The sequence below is a fragment of the Amblyomma americanum genome, chromosome 6, assembly GCF_052857255.1.
Source record: "Amblyomma americanum isolate KBUSLIRL-KWMA chromosome 6, ASM5285725v1, whole genome shotgun sequence".
NCBI lineage: Eukaryota > Metazoa > Arthropoda > Arachnida > Ixodida > Ixodidae > Amblyomma > Amblyomma americanum.
The window spans coordinates 54,112,259-54,138,655 of NC_135502.1; the positions used below are offsets into that span (position 1 = coordinate 54,112,259).

Consider the following 26,397-nt stretch of genomic DNA (forward strand, 5'->3'; position numbering starts at 1 on the left):
AGGCTGCGTGTATTCCTCACGTGCTCAGCGCGCTGCCGACGTCACCCATGACGTCAATGTAAAAACACTAATGCGCACTTTTGTAGATGCTATTTACCACGATAAAAGCAATTTGTTTTCTTTACCTAGTTCATATTGGCTTAGCAAAATTACGTTGGCAACTGATCAAGCTGACACGCTTAAGCCATCATGTGAGAAATTATATGCGACTTGTTGTTCCGTCACGCTAATAGTCTGTGCGACCACATTATGGCGTAAGCCGGTATATTTCCTGTATTTCTGTGTTTTATAAGAAAGTGAAAGTACTAATGCACGGTTAAACGTTCAAATAAGCTCTTATATGCCCTATCATACAACATGTAGAGTATACCAGAACTCACTTCATTGCCGCTTAAAAGGTACATCATACTGTTATACCAGCGCACACTCTCTCTGAACAGTAACATGCAAAAGAGGTATGAGAATCTATTTTCAAGCATTTCTTATCAACCAAACGGAATCGCTAAAGATTCTACGCGTTTTTATATTACCTAATTATTCTTATTTCTCTATTGTACCTTGTAGGTATCTAATCACACATCTTTCTAATTTTGCGCTCGTAGGAAACTAGCCCTGCGGCTCCCGAGACATAAAATGAAGTTTGTCGTACTTATAACTATCTTTCGCAGCAATCAGTCAACTCTATTGCGGTTGACCATTAAATGTCCCAGAAAAGTTGGAGTTGTCGTCGTTGGATGTGGAAAATCCACGAAAAATTCCCACAGAAGCAACCAAGGTGGCAGGTGAGCCGTCTTGGTCACGGAACCTAGTCACCTCATCGAAACCTGCGAACCAGAGTGTGAGCAAACTCCCCACCACGGCAGGTGACAGCTAAAATAGTGACAGGATGCAAAAGGTTGTTCGGAAAGATGAACTTAGGTCTCACAAGCCGCACCGGTGACAGAACCTGCCACCTCAGGGCCGTGTCGCATCGCTTAACCGCTGCACCACTGCGTCAGCAGTGGATTGATGACTCCAGGGTATCTATGAATGTACAGAAGAGAGTGATCAATTCCGCATACTTTTAATGTGGATTGTAATGTCCCCTCCAATTTTTCCGTCACAGGATTTACATACTGCACGCGGGTTAATCCTACTCGCAAGCTGCACACCTCTTCCAACACACCACCACAATCAAACTCAAGGTGGGCTTCCCCCCGCCACGACCTTATAGAAGGCAAAGCAGACTTCTCAGTACCAAGCATAACAAAAGCTCCTCGAGCCAGTTTCGAAAACAACAAAAGTCGCCGTTAAGAAAACCAACATCAAAAAGGAAAGGTTAAGCGCATTACTTGGACGAACGCTATATGTTCTGTGACAAAAGAAATGCTAGCACAAGTGACTGGCTTCCGAAGCAGAAATGGGCGGGGCTTCAGTTCACGAAGCCACCAATAGCGAGGGTTTTTAGCCAGGCGCACTTTCCAGTCTCATGAAAAGTCCGATAGACAGCTGCAGTTTGAAAACCATCGCATTCTTTTCTTTTTTCTCCACTGGACTGCGTCGACAGCCGTAAGTAAAAAATGACACCGTGGTTTATTTTTGTTCTAAATAACCGCGCTACATTTCGAACCAGCGAAGATCAACCGTGTTAATGCATACAAATAGCGACAAAATCTCAGCGTTGATTCTAATTAATTGCTAAATCAGTAATGTGATCACCACCGGAAATTCCCTCCATACAAAAACAAGACGCGGAAACTAAGCATAGTTAAGGAATGCGAATAGAAAAAAGTTCCAGTCGGAGCTACCACTCTATATACAGAAGCAGCCATAGTTTTGGGCATAATGCGGCAGCAGGAGCAGCCCAGTTCTGCGAGGAATAGGACATGTGTGCAGAGATGAGCACCTCGCCTATGAGTCAAGGTGCTATACAGACGCCTATGAAGTCGCGGTGAGATGGTAGTTGACATCTGCTTTATGGCACTTTTCCAAACGCGTATTGAAATAAAGGCGAACTTGTTTTCTTTCTTTTTTTATGTAGCCTAGTCTCCACCATATTTCTGTTACCATGGCTGAGAATCCACGGCTCATGAGATGAAACGTTACTACCTCGCCCAACTTTGGGGAATTCACCTATCTCAAAAGCCGCCTTGCAGCATGGCTGTCACAAGCACTGCTGAGATGGTAAGCGTAACTGATGTTGTCCATATCAGAGGAGTAGTTCAATGAAACCAGCCCTTTCAATGTGGTAATCATAAAAACCTTAGGAATTTTATGCACTCGCGCGCATAAATTTTATGTGAAAATGACTCAGAATCCTAGTGTTACAGTGCACGAATAGGTATGAAGAGGGCACCATCCACGGCTCCAAAGTTGGGTGCAAACCACACTGCCTGCCGTCCAGGTAAGCACTACTACAAAGGGCATTTGTTCAATCGCGATAGTAAGAGCAATGGCTGAAAGCACAGTGCAGCGTGGTGCAACTCACGGCTCCAAAGCCGATGCGTTCTACGCCTGGAGCACTTGCGGTAAATTGAAAACGAAATGTAGCATCTATATTCCGCCGCTAAACCAAACGCTGCTTTATGCAGCTCAGAGCAAAGCGTGATCTATGGGTGCTCCACCTTTGTCAAAGCGTCTCCCGCAACCTCCCTTTGTTGCGCACGCGTGCAATGAAAAGAGATATCGCTTTTGATATCGTATATCCCACGCCTCATCTTCTACAGTCGCTCGTGTTCCATGGGCTCCGAACGGCCTTCATGGTTGTTTCATGCAAGCTTTTTCCCCCCAAAGACCGTTTTTTCTTATGTTGCTTATTGAACACGCTGTAAAGGGAACCGCAGAAATGAGAACACCGAAACCAGGCGGAAAACTGTCGATTTCGAGCAATACAATGTTTTGAGCCATTCAATGCCAGAAGCGCAAGCCTCTTTCGAACAACTACGAATAGCGTTCTCCGAGTTGCAAAACGACGCGGGGAAAGTGGATTTTGCGACGTGTTTCGTACCATCGCAACATCACCCGACTCGTGTGAATCTAGGTTCTCGCAGATATTTGGCAGAAAGTTGTAATATTCACGACGCTTTCGTCATTATTCGCTGCGAGTGGAGTGTCCAATATTTGTGCACTTTGCCGAGATCACAGTATCTGATACTGAAACCGTTACACGGGATTGGGCTACGAATGCAAGCGTACGGCTGCAGATGCATAAGAATTATACTGATTTATGTTCGGCCCTCACATTAAACAGAGAAAGAGGGAAAGAAAACTAAAAAGAAAAGGTACGTCGTTTAATCAGGCATATCTCCAGTTGGCCTCGCTGCACTGAGGCCAGGAAGATGAAGGGATGAAAAGACGGGAACGAAAGAAAGCATCACAAATAAAACGCATACATACCGATGCGGATAAATTCTGTGAGCGGTTGCTCAGGTCTCTTGACTTAAGGTGCAGCAGCAGTGGACGAATCGCTTAGTAAGCCGTCATGTAATGGTGAGACCTTACGCAATCCACACTGCACACCTTAATGGAAGGCGACCGCGGGCCATCGGCAAGTTAAAAAAATATACATCAGCCAGGAGCCAATCTGCTTGAGGCTTTACCCGAGTAATGGGGGTGAAAAAATAACGATATGTTCTCTTTGTCATAGGCATCTATATGTGTTGTTAGCTCCGCGTCTCAGAAGGCCCAGAAAAGATTCCACGTGCCTGAGAGTGGAAGTTAAGACTAACGCGAAGCATCGACGTCCGGGAATACAGCTTTAAAAATGAGCACTTCAATGCTTCGCAGTTTAGCGAAACATTGTCGGCAGAGAAAACAGGAAATGAAACAAAACACAAAGCACAGTTTTCAATACTTAGAGGCTCGGAAAGCACTATCCACGTTTGTCACCGCGCTTGACTCGGGACACGTGGGAGAGGCAAGGGGTGAGCAACCTTGTATGGCGAATGATGTTCGACTTCGTGCCTTCAGCTTCCGTTATTTGTACTTGGCTCATCGTGGTCGATGCAGGATGCACCCACACGACAGGCATGTACGCCTCTTCCGTCCGTCTGAACCAGCGGAAGAGGAAGAAGCCCTTTCCCGCCGCAACGCAGTGATGATTGAGAGTCTACCATCACGCCTCCGTACAGCAGTCACGCGATCGGAATGGCTACGCTACCGCTTCATAAGAGATGTCAGAGGGGCATTTTTGTTACGTTTTGTCCACTCGCTTTTTTCCCCGTCTTTCGTTTCTTGTCTGCGGCGGCATTAGCGCTGTTTCACACTTGTCACGCAACTCAAGGTTAAGTCCATGTCCTAAATAAATAGTCGCTATACCCAACAAGCCGGAGTGCTCTCGACAATCTCGTGACTACGGCGAGTTTGCTTCTTCAGCATTGGCAGATTAAGGACTAGCACTGCACAAATTATTAGTGTAAAATTCTAAGCAACTATTTTCGGTGCTGGCCTGAAAATTCACCTTTAATTTTTTTCTTCCATGCAGAAAGGAAGAAGTGTTCGGTGCTCCAAAGAAAACGCAAGACAAAGGGTCATCCTTTGTTTTTATTATCACGTTTAGGCTTCTTTACTGAGCAATTTCGCTCTTTGCTTCCTAAACTTCAGCGTCCGATGCGAAGCCCAGGCAGTTACGGCACATGTGATGATGGTATCTAGAAAGCGTGAAGATGCCTAGCTTTTTTTTTTTTTTGCGCACTTTCTCGTGGACTTGGACAGCAACGCGACCGTTTCCAGACCATCATGGTTGACATACAAGTGTCAGGCAAGCTACAATATAATAATCCTTTTCGATTGATTCATGAGAACGGTTATCACCTGACAGTAAATGGACAACAGTGTGGCAATATGATTGAGTGCATAGAGGCTTCTCTGTGCCACGTTTTGGATATGTGCGATTTCGACGCCACCAAGACTCAACGGTTGCTAGCATTGGCCAGTGAGTGACGGCAGGTAATTTTTCTAGACGAGCATCTGCTTATCTTTCTGCAGGTGCACCTATAATAATAAATTTATTGGACTACTGACATCGGTACCCCTCGGAGAAATTTGATGGAATCATAAATTACTACTAGGGGTGTGCGAATATTCAAACTTTCGAATACGAATCGAATATGTTTCATATTCAGTTCATATTCGTATTAGGGAAATGATATTCGTGCATTTCCGAATATTCGAAAATTCCCGAATACTCGGCAGCGATCATATACCACGCAGACTTTCGTAAATTTGTTTGTGGCAAAAGCGCAATATCTGGGCAAATTATCTGAATATAGAGTTTAAAGTTCCAGGAAAAGAATATAAAGGCCCTGTTCTCTTTCTTCATCGTTTATCGCGTGGACCGATCGCATTCCGATGACGCTAGATGTGACCTTGTGCGCAATTCCGCAAGTGGCCTTTCTCACATACCATTCGTGCTGCGAACGAGATGGGGGACGACCCGCTTCTAACAATTGCAACGCGAAAGCGCGTTTACTTTTTATCCTTCCGTAATATGTTATCTAATTCCAACACCAATGGCATTCGTTCAGTCACCTTAACTCTCTGAGCGTGACCACCGCCACATTATTGTGGTGAACTACGCTATGCGGAAAAGCCTACTTGCGGAATTTCGCGTGAGGCTCCCGAAGGGGAGAGTCGAAGTGTCGCAACAGGGCAAGCCATCCTGTAAAAATCCCGCCTATTTATTGCTTGGTACACTGTAACCCATGCACCTTCTAAGTGGGCGTAACGGCAGGTGTGACAACGTTCGGAGGGCCCCTGTCACTAGGTAAAAAAAAATAACCTGGCCGCGTAGTTTTGGTTTCTGAGCTTCGCCACTCGCCCGTGGCAATGGCAACTGTCGGCCCGTGCATTCGCCAGTAATCCAATCTTAGCACCATGCCGCTTTCAGACGCTGACTGACGCGTCGCTGGTCATTTTTTTTCTTTTTAGAAGCAGTCTCGCCATTCCAACGTCAATGCGCGTTCCCATCTCGCTTGCGTTCGCGATGGCTTCCAGCACGCCGAAACTCGGTGCTTGTCACGGGATCGCAGGTGTTTGCACTATAGAGTAGCCTCATAAGACTACCGCATTTTCGGTAGTTTTTTTTTTCAGGGCCGCGGGGCATTTTATAAATTGACCTTCGAATAACCCGGGAATTTCTGTCGGTTCTTTGAACTCCTAATTAATGAGGCTTTACTAGCCGTCGTGTTATTTTCCGTTTCCAGTCTTGTCATGTTATGGATTTCATTTTGTCTGACCACATTACAGGTTGGATACTGTTATGCTGTTCAGTTAAGTAGTATACATTTCTGCACACATGTTTTGTTGTTTCTTTTATATATATACGGTGCTCAGGCAGTCTAGTTTTGTTTATTTCAGTTGCAAAGGCCACACACTATTTTGAAAAAAAAAATGACCAACAATGTTTGATTTGTTTATCTTTTCTGAATTTATTTTTTTGTGCTGACCAGATATTCGATTCGATATTCGAAGCCATTTTTTCTTCCTTTTCGTATTCGATTCGTATTCGAAAATTTCAATATTCGCACACCCCTATAAATTAGCTTTTTGATCAAGTGGAAACTTAGATCTCAGGATCGAGCCACGCAATGGCAGTGCGGATGATGGCGAACAGCAACCGGATTAAAGTAACAAAAAAAAAGAACCACACAGCTTTCGCTTTCGCTACTCTCTTTTTTACCAGTGTCACCTTCCAGTCTGCACCGCCAGAGAGAGTTAGCGACCCGATGCGTGCTCACTGCGCTCGCGCACCGCCGCTCGTGCAGCACGTGCGGCGCATCCTCGACGCTGGTAACGAAGCTACGTGTTTGTCTGCGTCTTCTCGAGAATCCACACGCGACGCGTTCGCAAACGCGTTCTACTTTCTTCTTGGGAAAAAAATATCCGCGCTGCATAGGGCTAGGAACCCGCCGCGGTGGCTCAGTGGTTAGGGCGCTCGGCAGCTGAGCCGGAGTAACCGGGTTCTAACCCGACCACTGCGGCAGCGTTTCGATGGAGCGAAACGCAAAGGCGCCCGTGTGCTGTGCGATGTCAGCGCACGTTAAAGATCCCCAGGTGTTCGAAATTATTCCGGAGCCCTCCACTACGGCACCTCTTCCTCCCTTTCTTCTTTTACTCCCTCCTTTATCTCTTACCTTACGGAGCTGTTCAGGTGTCCGCCGAGATATGCAAGACAGATACTGCGCCATTACACTTCCCCAAAAACAAATTTTCAATTTTCATAGGGCTAGGGACGATACTGAATTTGTTGTCGCTTGCACAGAGCAGAATTCGGTCTAGGGCCAGATACTACAGATTATCTACCAGTCTATGAACTCGTCCGCTGTGAACAACTGCCTTGAAAACGGGCGCCAGAAACACAGTGTCTCGTGCCTGCTTAGAAATCAGTGTGCTAGGCTGCGCGCTAAGCGTCGCTTAAGCGCCGTAAAGCTAGGTAGATTGGGGTGAAAATCTTTTTTTTTTCACTTCATTCCTGGAAGGCTATGCAAGATTTGAGCTTGCGTGTCGTTGACAAGACGTATTATCAGCTGGAACAATCACGTCTTACACGAGAGCGAGAAAAATATGATAAATGATGTAAATGTCAGCAAGAAAGGGCAGCATCTTCTGTGGCAAGTACAACACCCATCTATCCATTATAAAGTAAAGGAACTGTTGTGCGGTCCTCCACGTGACAAAATGCATAGACTTCGCACAATACGATTTCGCATCGTGCGTTAGTCACAAAAGTCGCTGTCTGGTCGAGAGGGCGATTACGTCACACGGTCACGTGACAACTGTGCGAAAATGCAAAACTGAAGAACAAAAGGAGAGTGTGCAACCGGGAAATGGCGAGACAAGCAATTTGGAACAAGTTCTCGGTGGCTTCACTCAGCGAATGATTAGTGTGCAAATAAAGTGCGATGAGAGTGACAACATTAGGTATGTGGTGAAAGAACTGATACAGACACATAAAGATGTAGCAGCAACGTCGCTTCGAATGTTGTCGCATTCCACACTCAAAACAGCTGAACGGGCGAGTTGGCGGCACATATTGAAAGGCAAAGAGCGCAAAGCCGAAGACCGCATCAGTAGAAACAGAACAAGCGCTGACTCACAACTGAAAGTCTATTCGAAGAAAGCAACACCATATGTAAACAAAGCGGCCAACCTATCAACAAGCGGATAAACACCAACCCGCGTTGCTACAAACCCGTGTTGACAAGTATAGGGAGAGATACGGTTCCCTGGTTAATTTCCTACATTCGAACAATTTGAGGCGACTGACAGCTGATAAAGAAGAGTGTTTTGTGGTCCTTTCGAAAACAAGTTTTCTTTGAACGCGATGGAGGCTGTGCAGAAAAACTTTGTCCCTGTTTGGACAAAACCAGGAAAGGTAAAACCCAGAGCTCAGCGCATGCTGGAGGGTTTGAACCTGGACAGGTTGATAGCAAGCTACAGTTTTTAGATCTGAGTTTGAAAGTTTAGACAGGGCATATCTTTTGGAAATACCTACCAAGGATGGAAAAAGCATTGTTAAATTATAAATCGCATCATTTCAAAACAGTTAAAATAAGAATTGTAGTCTCATCTCTGTTGTCTGCATTATCAAAATCTTGTATCCATATGACAACCAAAAGCTTCAATGAGCAGATCAAAAGACTCAAGGTAGCTGGATACCCGGATGATGTTCTGTTATTGGGCTGTAATAAAACAGCCAAAAAGCTGAGGAATTCAGCTCTGGTGCCTAGTCCAGAAATATAGGAGGAAAGAAAGAAGTTTGCCATTCTCCCTTATGTACACCATCCGTCACATAATCTTAAAAATGTGGCAAAAAGATATGACGTAGGGATTGTTTTCTCTGCACCCAAGAAACTTAATAAGGTTTGTACGATTTTGAAAGTAAAAGCTGAGCAACTAAAAGAATCTGATATAACCTGTGGAGTTGAGCACGAAACAAAATATGTGCCATGCGCAGAAGAGGTAGTTTATAAAATCCCAATATCATGCGGACAAGTGTATATCGGGCAGACTGGGCGATGCATCAATACACGTTTGAAAGAGCATGCAAATAATTTGAAAGCTAACAACTCTACTAATCTCGTTGACCATGTCCTCGGCTACAAATCTTGTTTTCCTTCCTGGCACTATTGTGATATCCTGTACAAGCAACCGCCCCGCTTGATACGTGATATTATGAAAGCCTACCACATCAGGAAGAAAACAAGGTTGTGCGTTAGTAAGTCATCTATTTTATTACATGATAGTGAGGTTGCATGCCTTGATGCCACGTAGCAACACGGGTTTCTGTTTGTCCGCTTGTTGATAGGTTGGCCGCTTTTTCCTTATATTGTGTTGCTTTCTTCGAATAAACTTTCAGTTGTGAGTCAGCGCTCGTCCTATTTTTTCTGCTGCGGTCTTCGTCTTTGCGCTGTTTGCCTTCCACTCTCAAGGCGACTTAAGAGCTCTCTTTATTTTTTCATTCACTTTGTCGTGAATTGCGGTAAGCAAAGCTGCTCCTTTCTTCTTTTACACCCACTGAGCCCATCATATCCTATTTTGACGCCATGCTTCTAAATTTATTTATACTTGCACCACGGTCTTTAAATTTCTACTTCGTGATATGCGATCTTAGGGTCTCAAAAAACAACGAAAAAATTTGTGACCAAAATAAAAATTTCAGTGCCGAAAGGGTTAATACTTCGGCCTCGATTTTCTGGCGCTAGCGGCTATAATATAAGCATGATATCCCGCCTTCACACGTCATTCGGGGCTTGCCTACCACGTGTCGTTTTCTGTGATCCCATGAAGGGAGTGGCGAGATGCTGCCTCTAGTATGTTGCCGCTTCAAGCGCGATAAGGAATATGGCAAACAGCTTTAACTGGTAACATCCTTCGGGCACTGTTTATCTCCTTTCGTGTTGTAGTGCGAGGTTCCAGGATATTCCGGGCTGCTGCTTTCCGCCCCCTTTCGGGAGCCACAGAAAACAGCATATAGGGAGTGACGCGTGTCGCGAGTGTGACTTTGCGCGCTCTTCGGCTTCGGCTGCTGGGTTTCGGTTCTGCACTACGGGAAACTCCTCGCACCACAACGCTGGGAAGAATCGCGTTCTTAAAAGCCCTTAAGCTAATATTGCTATTGCTAACCTCCAATCCTAATGTGTTGCCAAACTGTAGTACTTAAGAAAGTCAACAGTCGCCGAAACCAAGAAAATCATGAAGGAATGTTTGTTTTGTTGTTGTTTTAATTTGTGGTGTTGATCAATGAGAAATTAGTAGTGTAGTAAAATTACTTTTTTTTGCACACAAAGACGAGACAATAAGGACGAGGAAACCTGCAGGACGGGGCGCAACTTGCACCTTGCTAGACCGTCCTGTCTCCCTCCTCCTCATTTTGTCTTCTTTGTGTGAGCAAAATATGCTCGTTATGACGTGTGTCATAACGAGCCTAACCCCCCCCCCCCTCCCATTTCACTAACCTTGTCATCATCATCATCAGCCTGACTACGCCCACTGCAGGGCAAATGCCTCTCCCATGTCTCTCCAATTAGCCCTCTCTTTCGCAAGCTGCGCCCACCCTATGCCCGCAAACTTCTTAACCTCATCCGCCCACCTAACCTTTTGCCGCCCCCTGCTACGCTTGCCTTCTCATGGAATCCACTCAGTTACCCTTAAGGACCAGCGGTTAACTTGCCTTCGCATTACATGCCCTGCCCAACCCCATATCTTACTCTTAATTTCGACTAGGATGCTATTAACCTGCGTTTGTTCCCTCACCCACTCTGCCCTCCTCCTGGTCCTTAACGTTACACCTATCATTTTTCTTTCCATGGCTCGCTGCGTTGTCCTTACTTAAGCTGAACCCTTTTCGCTAGCCTCCACGTTTCTGCCCCATAGGTAAGTACAGGTATTAAGGCGCGCTCACACTAGCGGGAAGCTTCCCGCGCCGGCACAGCGTCAACGTCGACGCTGCCTCGCAGCTCCTCAGAATGACGCTCACACTGCGCGCGTTTTCTCGCTGCGGTTGTCTTGGAATGTGGAGAGAGGAGGCGCTGAGGGAGGACCCGAACGAGCAGAAAGAGAAGGGGATAGTCACGTGACACTAGAGAAGACTGGAAAGCGCACCCTGCTAGCTCCCCTCCCGTCGCCCTGGCAAAGCAGCCGCCGAGTGCCCGGCCGGACGCGCGCAGCCTCCGCCTCCGCCGACGGGGTCACTGAACTGGGACCGACGTCACGGTTCACGGTCGGCGCCCATTGGCTGTTCTGGTCACCGGCACGGGAAAAACAGGTACCGAACCCATCGCTCCGCGGGACGGCAGAGCAGGCTGTCCGCGGGAGAAAAACCGGCTTGCGCGGGAAGCGGCACGCGGAAAACGTCCAGCGTTGCGCGTTTTCCCGCTAACGTGAGCGCGCCTTTATACAGCTGTTGTATACTTTACTCTTCAGGCATGTTGGTAAACTGTCATTCATGATCAGAAATAACCTGAAGCCATTTGCTGTTTTCTGTTCTAGCGAGGTACTAGCTAGCCCACCCAGCCTGTTTTTAGACATTTCCCACCGTCTACTCTACTACACATAACAAATGGTATCGTACTTACTCTAACCATCTTGCTATTCTACTCTACTACACATAACAAATGGTCTTGCACTTACTCTAACATTTTTGTTATTTTTCACACACAACTAGATTGTTGCTTTGACTTCGCAAAGGCGCAAGTGTGCAGAGTAGAGTTTATATCGCGAAACAAAGCCACATCTGCATGTCTGCTCTCCCGCGTTAGCAGAGTATCCAGCGCGTAACAAATCTTCAGACTTCCAGAAACTGCGACGAGTGCGGTGTTTGCGAGAACGACGAGCTCCTCGCCTCGCGTGCGGAAGCAGCACACTTCCTTCGAAGGACGTCACGCATCGTCTCGAACTCCTCGGACTCGCTCGACTCAGCCCCATCGCAATCGACGTCGCTCGAGTCCCTGGAAAGTCGGAAACGCTATAATGTGACGAGACACTACGGCCACCGCGGCGGGAGTCTAGGATTACATAGACTCAAACAACGTGAAGGAACGTAGCAAAATAATGCAAAAAAAAGTGAAATGAAACGTATCACAAATCTCTCCCGCGCGCGGAAGAATCGCGGAGACTGGAGCTGCAATTTATTAGACTCGAAGGTGGTGCACTAAAATAAGAATGCTTTTAAGATGGCACGCCAGCCGGCTAACACGGGCTTCCTGGGAAGGGGGCTTTAATATTTCGCCTCTCACATTAGCATAATCCCAGTCTTGAATGAGGTCACTTCATCACTCGAGTTATCTCACAACTTTCTGCGGAAGATGTTCGCGTCTTGGCACGTTGCAGGTTGTTCTCTTTGCAAGCGCTGCGCGCACTTCTCTGCCTTCTCACGCTACCTCTTCCATAGCTATCCCTCCGCCACCCACCACTTTGATTTTGATTTTCTGACTCGCTGAGTCTTAATATCAGACAATCTAGGCGCTCGCAAGAATTTTAAGATCATCTGCGGAAGTCAGCTCTACCCTGCGCGTCTTAGTATGCGTGCTAACTCGCGCTTGAAGCAAATGCATCATGGCGTGCGTCGTCAGCCAGGCCCATGTTTGTTTATTTCTTATTTTCTTCTTCTTTCCCAGAACAGCCGAGACTTTTCCAAACGACTGCACGCAATGTCGTCCGTAGCAAATTCGTTGCATGTATTACCGCTAACAGGAACACTTCGCTCTGTCGAATCGAAAGCCAAAGACATGCGCAAGTGCAAGCGTCATTTCACACCGGAGCTTCGTATACCTTTTCATTCGATAAACCGGAAACAGCCTTAAGAGAACTGTTGAACTTATACAAACTTTTCGCTGCTAAAAATGAGACATACAAAAAGAACCATGTTCGAAAGACATACCAAGCATTTGCGGTATCCTATGTTTGCTCAAAAAAAATCATTCGTTCAGTTACCTGCCCTTCAAGAGTTATTTAAAAATCGCTCCCAGGCAGGAGCTGGTAAAAACACAACTTTCTGAACTCGTTGAGATATTTACTCTTTTATAACTCTAGCAAGTTTCATAAATCTCCATCACTCCCTTTGTATGTAACTTGCCCAAGTTCAAGCAAAAGAACACTGCCTTCTATTTAATCTATCGAACGCACTGAAGTAACGTGGACGCCGAAGGCTTTCTGAACGCTTGCTGCTGTCAGCCAACATTTCTGGAGAGCGGGCCGCTTTTTCGGCGAGAGTTTATTGTACCTGGTTCTATAAACAGATCATAACGTTGGCAGGGAAACTGACGCATTTCGTTTGAGATGAAATGATGGCTTTACTATGCAAAAATTGCAAGGATCATCAGATCTCCACCTCTTCTGATGGTGTCGGCACTTTGAGGTCAAACATTTCAGAAAGTGGATTACGCCGGTTTTTCAAAGGATAGCAAAACAGAATTCTAGAGCGACAGATTTTCACAAACAGGTCTCACAGACAGGCCTCTCCAGCAAGCATTCCACTTGGGTTTAGTGAACAACCGGCCAGCATCCGAAGATTGCACAGACTTTCATTATGAAAACCTTCTCGAATATAAACTGCTGTTTTTTTTTTTTTGTCGCCAAGACGATGCTGCAGTCTTCTTTAAGTATGAGCACATAGCGTCCCGTTGTCTTGTAAATGAACAAATTTATTGAACATGGTCGCTCCTGTTAACGCCGATAACGGCCCATTCTGCACCACATGCTCCGGCCTTCCCGGGTTGGGCGTTAGAGGCCACTCAAACAGCGCGATAGAGGTCGTGTCACACTTAGATTAGTTTTTGTTGTCACGTGCTGTGATTTCGCGGCTTGTTTTCTCTCTTTCAGCGTTTTCTTTGAGTCACTTCTGTTCGTCAATAACTCAGTCGACAATCAGCGTCTTAGTTTGTGCGAAGTTTCTCTCAAGATAGAGTCCACGCGATGTCTTCTCAGTGAAATGTTTTATTTTTGTTCATGTAAACTGTTGTACGCTTCCACCTGTAGTATACACCAGCGGTTACAAGCAGAAATGGTGTGCTACTACTAGGACATTTAGTATATCGTGTACAGTCACCGCTACCGCCTACCGCGTGGCGCCAGTGTGTACATGCTGATTGGTCTCGACGCGGCAGGCGTGCGCGCAGCTGGCCGGCACGTGGCGCCATCTAGTGCCGTCGGAGAGAACTGCGCAGGCGCAGAAGCTGTGCGGGGTAGCAGGGGCGGTACGCGCTATGTCTCTAGTGTGAGCACCATCTGGAGAGCGCGCTCACTTTTCCTCGCTGACGTCGGACAGGTCTCCGTAGTCCGCCGGGTTGAGGCAGACCGTGCACCGATTCTCGAGCTCCTCGAAACACTCCACGCAGTACACCGCTGCGAAAGAGGCCGGCGTCCTCTCGATGCAGTTAAAGCTCCTCATATAGGATCTGATGGGCGAATTTGTTTACTTGTCGTGCCCCTGACCTTGACGGATAAATAGATGACCTTGGCTGCATGCCGCACAAGGTCGCCTGCGCTTGCAACATCTGAAGAGAAGCTGCAATGTTGACGTGTCGGGCAACGCAGCAATCACGTTTGGCCTAAAACCTTCATTGCCGAAGTTTATGTAACGCGCGGTTAAATATAAAAAAATTAACAATGTAAGAGCTTGCATATGCAATTAAAACTGGTCATATCAGAACTGGTGGGCAAATTTATTTATTTGTCGTGCCCGCAGCTTCGTCAGATCAATAGATGGCCTTGGCTTAGATATTTAGAGAGAGCAAGACTTTTGTTGTTGTTTCTCACTATTGCTTCGTTTTTTCATAAAATCTACCAGATGCAGGGTCCAGAAATTTTGTACGAGTAGAAACCATTGTTGCACACAGCTGGGACGAGAATTATGCGCATTAGGTAGAAAATAGATTAATATTTTGTTTTCACGGCGCAATAAAATTTCTACCCGTCAATGATACTTTTTTAGTCGTAATACAAATTCCAGTCATGTAAAGTGCATTGACTGAAATCTGTATAAAATTTGTTTGCTTACGCCTAATACGCCTAACAGTTCCTGAGAAAAAGGCAAATTAATCTCCAAAAATGCTGCTTCGAGAAAAGCGGAACTAAAGCCTCTGCGAATTCCCACCTGAAAAACCCCAAATTCCCTCTCCTAAGACGAAAAAGGCTTAAAAAAGCACCATTCAGCTGTGAAAACTCAAGAGTAATATATTTTATAAAAGCTAAATAAATGCTCCATCAGAAGGATGGCAAATCTGTAAATCGATTTTATTTTTACAAATCAAAATGGGGTGAGAAAATATATATAAATCCTCTGCAAACTTCCCCTTTTCTTCTTGACTTGAAAATGGAAAAGGATAAAAAAACATTTTTGAAGACGGAAATGGGCAACTGCAATATATTTTTGGAAATCTTAAGAAAAGCTCTATCAGCGGGTCACAATATGTAAAAATTGTTTTTGTTTTTTTACAAAACCAAGTCTCACCCTGACTCAAGTTATTAAACAGCACGCACAGTGTTCCGAAAAAACGTGGCGTGCATAAAGACAAGACTGTTCCCACGCGCAGGGGGAGATAGACAAAAAGACGGAAAGGCGGAGAAGGTTCACCAGGCGATGCCCAATAGGCTACCCTACACGTGGTGAGGAGAACAAAGGGAGAAAAAATGAAAGAAAGAGCGGCAAAGAAATGAGTTCTTCACGTGTCCATCGACCACTATGACAAGGGTACAGAGGGCGCACACTTGAAGCTTAAAGTTTATAGTCAGGAACTCAACCGCGAGTCCTTTAAGAACTTCGGGAGCGCCTTCACCGCTGTCCTTTGTGATGAAGGTTTCTGCATCAGGATTTTTACCGCCATTACGAAAAGGAGGGGTCATGTACCAAATAATAGTATGGTTAATGCACTTGGATGCTTTGACGTACGCACTATTGTAGCTAAACTGAGTAAAGCCGGGAGGAATAGTTCGGCGCCGAATGGCTGAGACAAGGAAAAAGCCACAAAAGTGGTGCTCGATCCTTTCTCGATTTCTATGCGTCTATGCTAATAAGGCCTAATAACGTCTACAATGCATGGACACGAGAAATTAACCAATTTCATGATTTAGTCTTATTCTTAGACACACCTTACTACACACCTTCCGTTGTGGTGAGAGGCGTGGATGTTCACTTCAGACACACATGTCAAGTTTTTCTTCGCAGTATTCACAGGTGGCTTGGTACCTCCGTTGTCCGGTGGTTAACATGTGGTTAAAGAAATTCAAGACACGCAGTCAGAAACCTCGAGTTTTGGTGACGCATAAGTCTTCCTTAGATCGTGAGGTGAGCCATACGGTAATAATGTACAGGGTGTTTCACCCAAGATTTTACACAATTTTAAAAATAGGCTTTCTGAGTTAGAACAGCGCGTTTTTCGACATAACATTGGCAGCGGTGTAGTACATCAGAATACAACTAAGACATGCTAAGTAGCAGGTTTGTTAACTAATATCGAATAGTCAGCTTTTTAACTATTATTGTTAGGCTCCTTAATTATTGAGAGCAGTGTAACCAACCGTAAGCAATACCTATATAACTTTTTAGGACCTCGAAAACGCGGTTACCCTCGACGCTGCACTGGAGAGGTTGCTCTGTCTGCAACCTCCTCGAAAGCACGTGTATTTTGGCGCGATGTAGTCAGAATTTGTGAAGCCATAACGCCGAGGGTAACCCCGTTTTCGAAAGCACGTGTATTTTGGCGCGATGTAGTCAGAATTTGTGAAGCCATAACGCCGAGGGTAACCCCATTTTCGAAATTCCAAAGCTGACACGGATATTACTAACGCTGGGCTACATGCCTCTCAATAATCAAGGAGCCTATCAATGATAGCTAAATTTAACTATTCGATACTAGTTAACCAGCCTGCTAGTTAGCACGTCTTAGCTGTATTCTGATAACTACAACGCAGACAGTGCTATGCCGAAAAAAAGCGCTGTTCTAAATCAAGGAGCAAAAATTGTGTAAAGTCTTAGGTGAAACACCCTGTATACTTCACCCGAAGTTTTTCAAGCGCTATTCATTAGTTGATGCGCTGAGACGTTGGACTTGCAAGTTTATTCAGGCCGCTGAGGACCGTCTGGCAGTTAATCAGGAGCCCTACTAGTCTCGAGCGTTATCTCAAGGTTTCGTAATTCCAAGCCACAACGCTGAATATCCCCGTCGATGTCTCATTCGTCATACCTAATCCGGCGTCCAAAATCTTTACTAAAGCTTAAGAATCATTGAACAATATCTTGAAACGAAAGTACAAGCTGGAAGTAAAGCACTGAACGAATCACACACGTCATTCTGATTGCGACGTCGACTGTGCTCACTATATCATTCACTGGCGCCTTCCTGTCGATCAAGCAGACGAAATTGAGAGCGGTGAATCACGCATACGCAGTGGGTTTCTTCTGGAAAACTTCAAATGAGATGCAAGCCGCAGGCTTTTGAAATGTTATATATTGTCGAATAGCTTCCGGGCCGGCTTCGTATATCCCTGTCTCGTAGTGTACACCGTTCCGTCGGGATCCTCAATAGCTAAGTTAAGAGTTCCGAGAAGCGTACTACGCAGACGAAGAAATACGAAACCAGTGAATTTGCAGGCCTTTTTGGTCCGACCTATTCATTCTCACATTTTCGGTGCTTGCTCGGTAGCCGACACTAAAGCTCGCAAAACTGGATGTCATAAAGCAATCGCAAGAGGATGTAATTGACTCGTGGGTAGGAGACCACGTTCAGCAAGAGCAGCAGATTTGGCAGTAGCATGTCCTTCAGTTGCCGATGAAATGATGTTACGAGCGAAGTTATTTCGCTCTTGCTTTGAAACCACACTCGCTACTACGATAAGTGAGCACTGAAGATAAAACTTTACGAAATCAATCCAGAGTTATTATTAGAAAAGTCAATTTAGGAGTTCCCCCTGTGCAGCAGTCGCTACACGCAGAGAAGCTTTTATCGAAATAGCAGCCGTGCTATTGCACAAGCGCAGAAAGCGCGACTGTAAAAAGCAAATAAAAACCTGGCGTTCCGCCGTAGTTCTCTGGTGCCGCGTATTGCACTTCTGCTGCTCAATGACCCAGATAGGCTGAATTAATCTTCTTTTATACCAGTCGCTATTGATAACTCGTCTGGCGCCCTTGATGACGAAAGCTCACATTGCTGGCATTTATTTTACTTAAAAAACAAACATCTAAAATTATTGTTTTACCTAGTTTTATTTGCTATCTCTTGTTGCAATGGAAAAATAAACGCGTAAAATTTCAGTCTGAAGATCGTATTTTTTATATTTACAACTCAACGTTCTATAATTAGCTAGTGCCCTACCTGGGCACTAAATTTGAGCCCGAACCTTGCTTTTCTTCAATTGATTAGGTGTCTTTCTAGTTCCCAGAACGTGCTTTGTCCAAAAACGTTTTTTTTTTCTTTTTAAATCTGTTTCAACTTTCATCCTCTACCACCTGAGGACCATACAACACCGCTAAGAAAAAGACATATCTAGGTCAGAAAAAGGTTAATTCATTTTAGCAAATCTGAACAAGCAATTTTTTTTTTTTTTGGGGGGGGGGGGGGGGGAGCTCAAGAAACAACCGATAGCACTCCTGAGGCCACTCCACTCTTCCCGCTTTTTCTTTCTCAATTCTTTCTTTCTTCCTTTCTTGCTTTCTTTACCTGCCTGCATGTCCGTCCATATTTCTGAGCTGAAACACACTCGCGGGGCTTATGGGAAGAAAGGAGCACAATATATACGCTGCTTGGTTCGAATGCATTGAGTAAAGCTTTTAGAAAAACAGGGCGTAGGCTAGACAGTGTCCTGTGCTTATTTTTAATTTTTTGTGTTTTGCCTAGCACTCCACTGCAACTATGCTTTCGCTAAATTAATATAAGGTCAAACTAGCCAATGCATGTGGTGTACTTCCTTATTATCTTTCTTTATTATTTTTCCCGTGAACTCTGCAAGCGTATTTCTATTTCTACTCAGTGCAATCCAACTAGTCCAGATGCCACCTTTGATTAGTCTACTTGCTAAACAAGGCCTTGTTTTTTTTTTTTGGCCCTGTTTTGCAAAGCAATGATGTTTTCTTTCGCCCTGAGCAATCCCCTCGCCGTACAGAAAGTGCCGACGTATGTCCTACGTTTATTTTTTTTTTCGCGTTCTAAGCACTGTATGTCCAATCTCGTTGAATGCTATCCAACTAGCCCAATTTTCTGCGTCGGTCCGGCCTTCGTCTTCTTTGCTTTCTTTCTTGGTTCCTTCCCTCTTTCTTTTCTTTCTCTTTCTTTCAGTCTGTAACCTTTTGTTCGATAACTCGTTAGCATCGCACCAAAAAACATTAAGAGCTCTTTAACTTTCTCGCCCGTGCCCATGCAACCGCTAAAACACCGGTAAGCGTGTAGATACTCTGAGATGAGATGCAGCCGGCAGACCTGTCAGAGGCGTGAGTCTGCGTCACATGTCACCTTACATAGGTGACCTCATTTGCTCGCAGAGGGCCATGAATAGCCGGTTATCCCTCGTTCCTACCAGAAAACATTACGACAAGACCATTTTATTGCAGTCTGACTCCATTAGAAGTAAGTTCAGCTAATGACTGTTTGAACACGTATCCAAGCTATTGCTGTAGACGCAATAACAGCAATTCTGTGACTCCGAAGTTTGCCCATGGCATGTAGAGCTGACACATCAGCTTATCGAAGGCACGCACAGTTAACCTTCGTACCATTCTCTCAGCACTATTTCTTTTTCCTACGCTCTTAATAGACTGTCGCTTCGCAAGCAGAAGGAAAAGGTGCGCTGGTGTCTGCGGTATAGAGAGGTCGGGGCCGTTGCATGTTGGAGGACAAAAGTGGAACTTGAGTGCTCACACTGAACGCGCAGTATGCCTCTTAAATTTCATAGCGCCACGCGTGAGCGCCCTTTTTGCGTCATAGACATACTCCGCTTACTTGTAAAGCCAGTGGTATCCAAGCTCACTCGCAAACAAACGCACCCGGAAGCACTTAGTGCATTGTTGCTCCTGATGAAGACAGCAAGAACCAGAGATTCCACCGGAAGGAATCCGGCACAAGAAATCCTACACGAGCTGAAATCCGGGCAAAGGGACTGACCTCGGCAGGTCGGGGTTGCACATCGCCGGAACGCTTCCTCGTCGTCCATGGCCCCAGAGACACCGCAGGAAAGGCAGTGTTTTCGACGAATCCCGAGGAGGCTCAGAGCTCTTCGGACAAGAGGTGCTCTGCGCCGAAGATAATGGGAGAAAACCAGGTTTAGAGCTACGTCCTGGAAATGGGGTCTGTATTTACCCGGGGACGTTTCATTACGTCGACTCAATTCCCAAGGGCGCTTCTAGACGCATATTGCAAACTCTGAGATGATTACGGAAACTGGGGACGCTGTATTAGGTCCGAGGCCGGACTTTAAATCTACCTGCCAACTCCCCTTTGCCTTGCTTTCTCGTTTGTTAGCTTGCTTTAGTTTTTAAGCGAAACGATGCTTGATCTCCCCCCCCCCCCCTCCGCCTCATTAGCTTGTGTGCCGACTGCACCCATTCTTCCTCTCTACTGTCATCGTTAACCATTAGCCCCCCTACCACTTACCCTTCCCCAACACCCATTAAAACAGCCTACCTGAGGCCAAGCTATCTATTTTTTCATACAGTACAACTCTTTCTTTCTTGAGAAAAAGAGCTGTGCTTCTATTCGCGCGTGCGTGCGTGCGGAAACGGACGAATAAAAAGCACAAAAATTAAACTGCTAACCTTGCTAAAATGTATTCCTGGGAACAGCAGTGCTCACCCAGACGCAGTGGGTTGGCTGAATGTTTCGCGCTCAGAATATTCCTTTCTTTCCCTTTCCTTCGTTTTCTTGTGCGGGAGCTTTGGAAGCGCCGAGGACGGGAATACGTTCGGCCGAGAAAGCAAGCTGCTTACTCATGAGGGCTTTATAAGCATTGCTCGAATATCAGACAGTTTCTTGAATTAAGTCCTGAAGAGGTATAGCGCGGCAAGAACAGTATACTCACAGAATACTGCAAAACAGATCGGCCGGAGAAGCAGCGGACCACGCAAGACCAGTAGCTCGTCATGCCGGTACGAGGGATAATAACATTTCGTAGCAACCATTTTTTGGGGAGCTCTCGGCTAGCAGTTTCGAGAATACTTCGCCGTGTTTTAATACAGGTGCGGGCCAGTTAATTTGTCATGATTCTTAAAGCACGAAGAATACATACAAAGACGCAAGAAAATGAGCCCAGCTGCTGAAGAGCACAAGCGACGCGCTGCATTGGCGTTCTCCTCGTCTAACAAAAAGCTCCTACGCTTCAAATGTTCCTTCAGCTTCGGGAACAGCCAGAAGTCGCATGTTGCTAGTTCCGGGCTATGCGTTTTTTCGTCCCTTAGGATCAAAGGTTAGTCCTTTCGGAGATGAACTGCGTTGCCGAAACCATTAGTCCTTGTCGAGACTGAGCGGTTAGCCGTTAGTCTAGCCACGACACATCGGGCTGAACTGTGCGTCCGGAGGGAGCAACGTAGGGGTGCAACCGCTCATCCCTAGAGAGCAACAGCTGAGAGGGAAAAAAAATGAGTGTGGATTAGCTCAGCTAATCCAGGATATACAAAGCGAAAGCTGTCGCCGTTCAATGTGTTCATTGGCGGTGGCGATGAGAACGTTCTAGACGCCATTGATATTGAGGAAACGGAGGGCACATAACTGACTCCCTGGGTCATTAGACACATCAATCGCGCTTTGAGGTACGTGGTGGCGGTGAGAGAGAAATATGGGCTGCATGCGTTGTGGCAGACACGCGGCACTGCATGCAGCAATAGGCCGCATTGTTCATAGGGTGGCCAACCTCTCGCGATCAACCATTAACTGCCGCCTGCCAGGGTGGCAAGGCGGGCGCGCTGCCTATCCAGTGTGCGGAACACACTCAACGTTAAAGACGCCAAGCCGCGTCTGTTCGGCTAGATCACGTGGTCAGGCAGCATCCGCTCCGCGGCTGTGGAGCCCCGGCGCAGTGACGGCGAAGACTAGGCTCTGCGGTGCGGCCACGTGATGCGTTTCTATGGCAGCGGCGCAGCAAGGACGTTCATGGTCAAGCTGCAACCCTCGGCGAAATCGACGCCGCTAGGACAGTAACGGTTTCGCTTTAAAAATGGCAGGGTATTAACGTAGTCAATCAAGTAGACGTGCGAAAGCGTGCGTTTAGCCTGATTGGCTCATGGTTTGGCTTTGCTGGGTCGTCGGCACGTCTGGCGACGATATTAGACTCACGTTAAGCTCTGGTAGAGGTTAAGCTGATCTGATCTGTTCGCGCCGCAGATGGAAGTTGATGAAGACGATGATGTGCAATGCACAGGGTGAGAGTGTGTTGCTGTCTAACACGAGGCGCGATCGGCTGTGGCATCGTGCTCTCGTGCAGCGGCCAGCGAAGCTGATCTGTTCGCGCCGCCGTGGGTTCGAAACCCAGTTGCGGCAATATTTATTTTATTTCTGCACCCTCAAGGTTCGGGACGACACAATATTCTAGGTTACGTTTGAACTCGTGAAGTAGCGCTCTCGCACTGAAACTGCGTGCCGGCGGTGGGAATTGAACCACTATCTCATAGGTTGGGAGCTGGGCACGCTATCTACTGCACTACCGCTACAACTGCATCGGCCTACCTAATACGTGGTTTATACATAAAAATGTAGCAGCGACCGGTAAGTAGCCCAGTCACGATTTAGAGCACGTACTGCTATTATTCGCGTGATGTGCGGCTGTTTTAATGTCATGCGCTTCAGCATCAACTTTTGCTAAGCCTTAAAACCTAGAAGATGTACTCACCATTCTTCCGCAAGGAGCGCCTTACGAAGGCGCTCTTTGCGCAAGAATGGTGATCGAGCCGAGTGTGCACTGTCGTGATCGTGCCAAACTTGACTCGCTGCCCACCGGCGGCGTATCGATACGCCACGATCTTCTTTCCTCGCCGCTGTAGCGTGGTGCCTTTCCCATGAGCGCAGCGGTAGAATGGCCGCGCACGCTGCGACCGGCGTCCTCGAGTGCATGGCGCCGCGACAGCGACCGGCCGCTTGTCACTTCTGAGCACCGCTTCGCTGCCCATAAGTATGAGACCATTGATTGATTGATTGATTGATTGATTGATTGATTGATTGATTGATTGATTGATTGATTGATTTGGTTTGGTTTGGTTTGGTTTAAGGGGGTTTAACGTCCCAAAGCGACTCAGGCTATGAGAGATGCCGTAGTGAAGGGCTCCGGGAATTTCGACCACCTGGGGTTGTTTAACGTGCACTGACCACGCACAGTACACGGGCCTCTAGAATTTCGCCTCCATCGAAATTCGACCGCCGCGGCCGGGATCGAACCAGCGTCTTTCGGGCCAGCAGCCGAGCGCCGTACCCATTCAGACACCGCGGCGGCGATTGATTGATTGATTGATTGATTGATTGATTGATTGATTGATTGATTGATTGATTGATTGATCTCGTTCTTCGTGCGTGAGAATCAGTGGTACACCATTACGATGCAGGGGAATACTCGATAACGAACTCACAACAGAAAAAAAGCGCTCTCTTCCTGCGTTTCACATCGGCGCGTACGCCTCATTCGTCCGGCCCGTGTGCCCTCCCATACATCTCGCCCCCATGGAAATGCGAACGCCTCGGCCGAGATTCGATCCTGCGACTTCGGGGTCAGCAGCCGAACGCTGAGCCGCCTAGACTGGTTCAGCGCTATGATTGAAAATGGTTAGGGGGCCCTTTAATGAACACTGGAGAAGACGAATTTTAAAGTGGCACCAGCGCAGGCAAAGTGAGAAACGCACCTCGCGAGCAGCAAGTCCACGAGGCCCGGCGCCCTTTCCTCGGCGGCGTCCCAGCGAAGCCGCAGCGCCCTGCGCGCCCCCGTCAGCCAGCCGGTGCGCAGCGAGAGCACGTGCGCGTGCAGCCAGGCTGCCCGGGCGCGCTCCCGGTGCGGGTAGAAGGCGGCCGCCACCACGTGCCGCAGACGCAGGCCGTACGTCTGGCCCACGATCACGGCCACGCCCAGCAGGTACACCATGCCTGCGACGGGTGCGTGAGCCTTTTAGGGACCCGTGTATGTACACACAGAAGCGCGAGAACATCCGGCGGCGGGAGAATTCGTCGCCCCGATCACTTATTCATTCGTAGCCCGAAGAACGCCACGCGAGGGCATTATGCTGCCCTGTGGCTGCCTTCTCTGGTGCATTATTCGTGCATCGTTTACGCCGACAACTTGGTTCTGATGATTAGGATGATGACGGTCAAAACAGGGAACGCAGATGTTTCAAGCGCCTGATAACGGTAGAAGTCTGGACGACAGCCTTAACAGGTTGAGTAACCCACAAAAAACTTGGGGGCCACATTCTTAAATAAGAAAATGCGACAGCATTTATGTTCCCTGCTATTGCGTCTACAATGAGTGTCTAATATTCTTCTTGCGACAAAATTTTCCGTAATTTCCTCAATTTCAGTTTCTTGCGTATCTGCACTACAACTCAGCTACAATCCCCAGCCGCTGCTCGACCACATGCTGCCACAGCGGGTCCCAGGTTTCGTGGGATGGAGCACTGACCCAATACACATTGTTGAAGTTGATGACAAAAATTTTGAGGGTCCTTTGGAATTTTGGAGGGGTGGGCCAACCTCCAAATTTTGGGGGTCCTCAGGTTTTCAAATTTGGCCCTGCCCTATTATTGGTCCGCTGGTGGTCACGTGGTGTTTATGACGACACGAACCTCTCAACCATGTGTGTAGCCTGGTTGGCTCATGGCTTTGCTTTGTGTTTAGCTTGTGTTTAGTTCAACACCAGGCATGTTCGGCTGTGGCGATAGCCTATAGTGCTCTCGAGCAGTGGCCAGCGAAGCTGATCTGTTCGGCCCCGCCACGGGTTCGAAACTCAGTCGCTACAGTGTTTATTTTATTTCTCCAGGTTGGCCAAAGTAACCCTCAAGGTCAAGCTTCTCCCACAAGATTCTTGGCCGGAACCATGTTAAGTAAGGCCGCCCTCAAGGTCAAGCTTCCCGCAGGATTCTTGGTCGGAACCGTGTTAAGTAGTAAGGTCACCCTCAAGGTCAAGCTTAAGCTTGACCTTGAGGGTTGAGGGTTCCAACCAAAAATCTTGTGTGAATTCACACAACATTTTTGGTTGGAATCGTGTTAAATGGTGTTTTCGCACCAAAAAGAACGCACGACTGAAGGCCGACGTGAGACAATGAAGCGCATACCGATCCAGTGGTACATGTCAACGTCCGGCGGGTACGGCCTGAGCAGGCAGTTCTGCACATTGGTTGCCGGCAGCGTGGACTCGAGCAGGCGCGAGGGACTCAGGGACTCGCCCACCTGCCGGTACATGTCGGCCACGGGGCCCCGGCCTTGCACGTGCAGCCGCATCTGGGTGGGAACTGCGGCCAAGCGCCACGCATTACACTCGCCAATTCTCGCGATACATTCATGCCTGGATGTTCCGTGACGAGTGCGAAATTCGCCGCCCTCGAAATGCTGCGGCGATCACATTTGATGCGACTGTACGGATTGAACGATATTTTGACACGTGAGAGGCGAGCGCTCAGTCCTCCTTGTATTCCTATTGACCAACAGCGAACGAGCGGGTTTTACACCGGTGGAAATCGATTCCGCACCGTTTGCACCCGTCATCGGCTTTTAGGCCAGAAATTAAACATCTGCGGCGGACTTGGTTCGCTCTTGACGCCGGTCGCTGTATATCTATACAAGGCGTGAGGTGTGTGCATGTCTCACAGGCATACATTTGGCAGAACTGTACTTAGAATCAATCTAGAAATTTAATGAAATCCCTTTCAATCCTTTCCGAGCACTGATTTTGAAGAAAAAATTGGGTGCACAGTTGTGCTAATGAATTCGTAAAAAAAACCTCAAACGTGGTACATCTCATTGCGTCAAACTTTTGAATGTATTAGACATGCTGTATGAAAACTGAAGATTGCTTCAATAAATATTATGAGGCAGCTGACTGATGTAAAAGGCTCTAAAACTTAACATTTCTTCTTTTTTTTTCGCCAAAGAAAGTTCTCGTGGAACAGTGCACCTGTACTTATAAAAACACACGCAACACCAAGGAGGACTATTAGCGAAATATAAAAATACACTAAATGGCTTCTCTGATAGTTCGGTAGCATTCCGAGCGCAAAAAAGGCACGTATCAGCATCGTATTTTGTTGCTGTTTTTGTTGTTGTTTTCCGGCACTTGAAGCAAGTAGGACACATGTGTCCGGCTGGTGCACAAAGGGTTAGCGTGAAAGTAGCGTCAGACACGCAACGAGGGTTAGGCACAGAGCCTCAGCAGAGCGTACCTTGAAGAGGCATCAGCTTGTGGCGAAGCGCCATCACTTAACTCATGTACTGCAATCCTGTGCAGTACCTGCCGTGTCCCTAT

The 26,397-nt window shown here is 46.9% G+C and overlaps 1 protein-coding gene across 1 annotated transcript in view; it reads right to left on the minus strand.

The window, feature by feature from the left end:
* Positions 1-11,764: 11,764 nt before the first annotated feature.
* LOC144095261 (DC-STAMP domain-containing protein 2) overlaps positions 11,765-26,397 on the minus strand; it is a 66,901-nt gene continuing 52,268 nt past the window's right edge. Inside the window, exons 10-14 of the mRNA XM_077629041.1 lie at positions 25,211-25,387; positions 23,789-24,026; positions 20,073-20,200; positions 14,223-14,322; positions 11,765-11,927 (exon numbers count right to left, since the gene is read on the minus strand). Of these exons, the coding sequence (XP_077485167.1) occupies positions 11,765-11,927; positions 14,223-14,322; positions 20,073-20,200; positions 23,789-24,026; positions 25,211-25,387 (806 nt within the window). The remainder of the gene's footprint in view (positions 11,928-14,222; positions 14,323-20,072; positions 20,201-23,788; positions 24,027-25,210; positions 25,388-26,397) is intronic.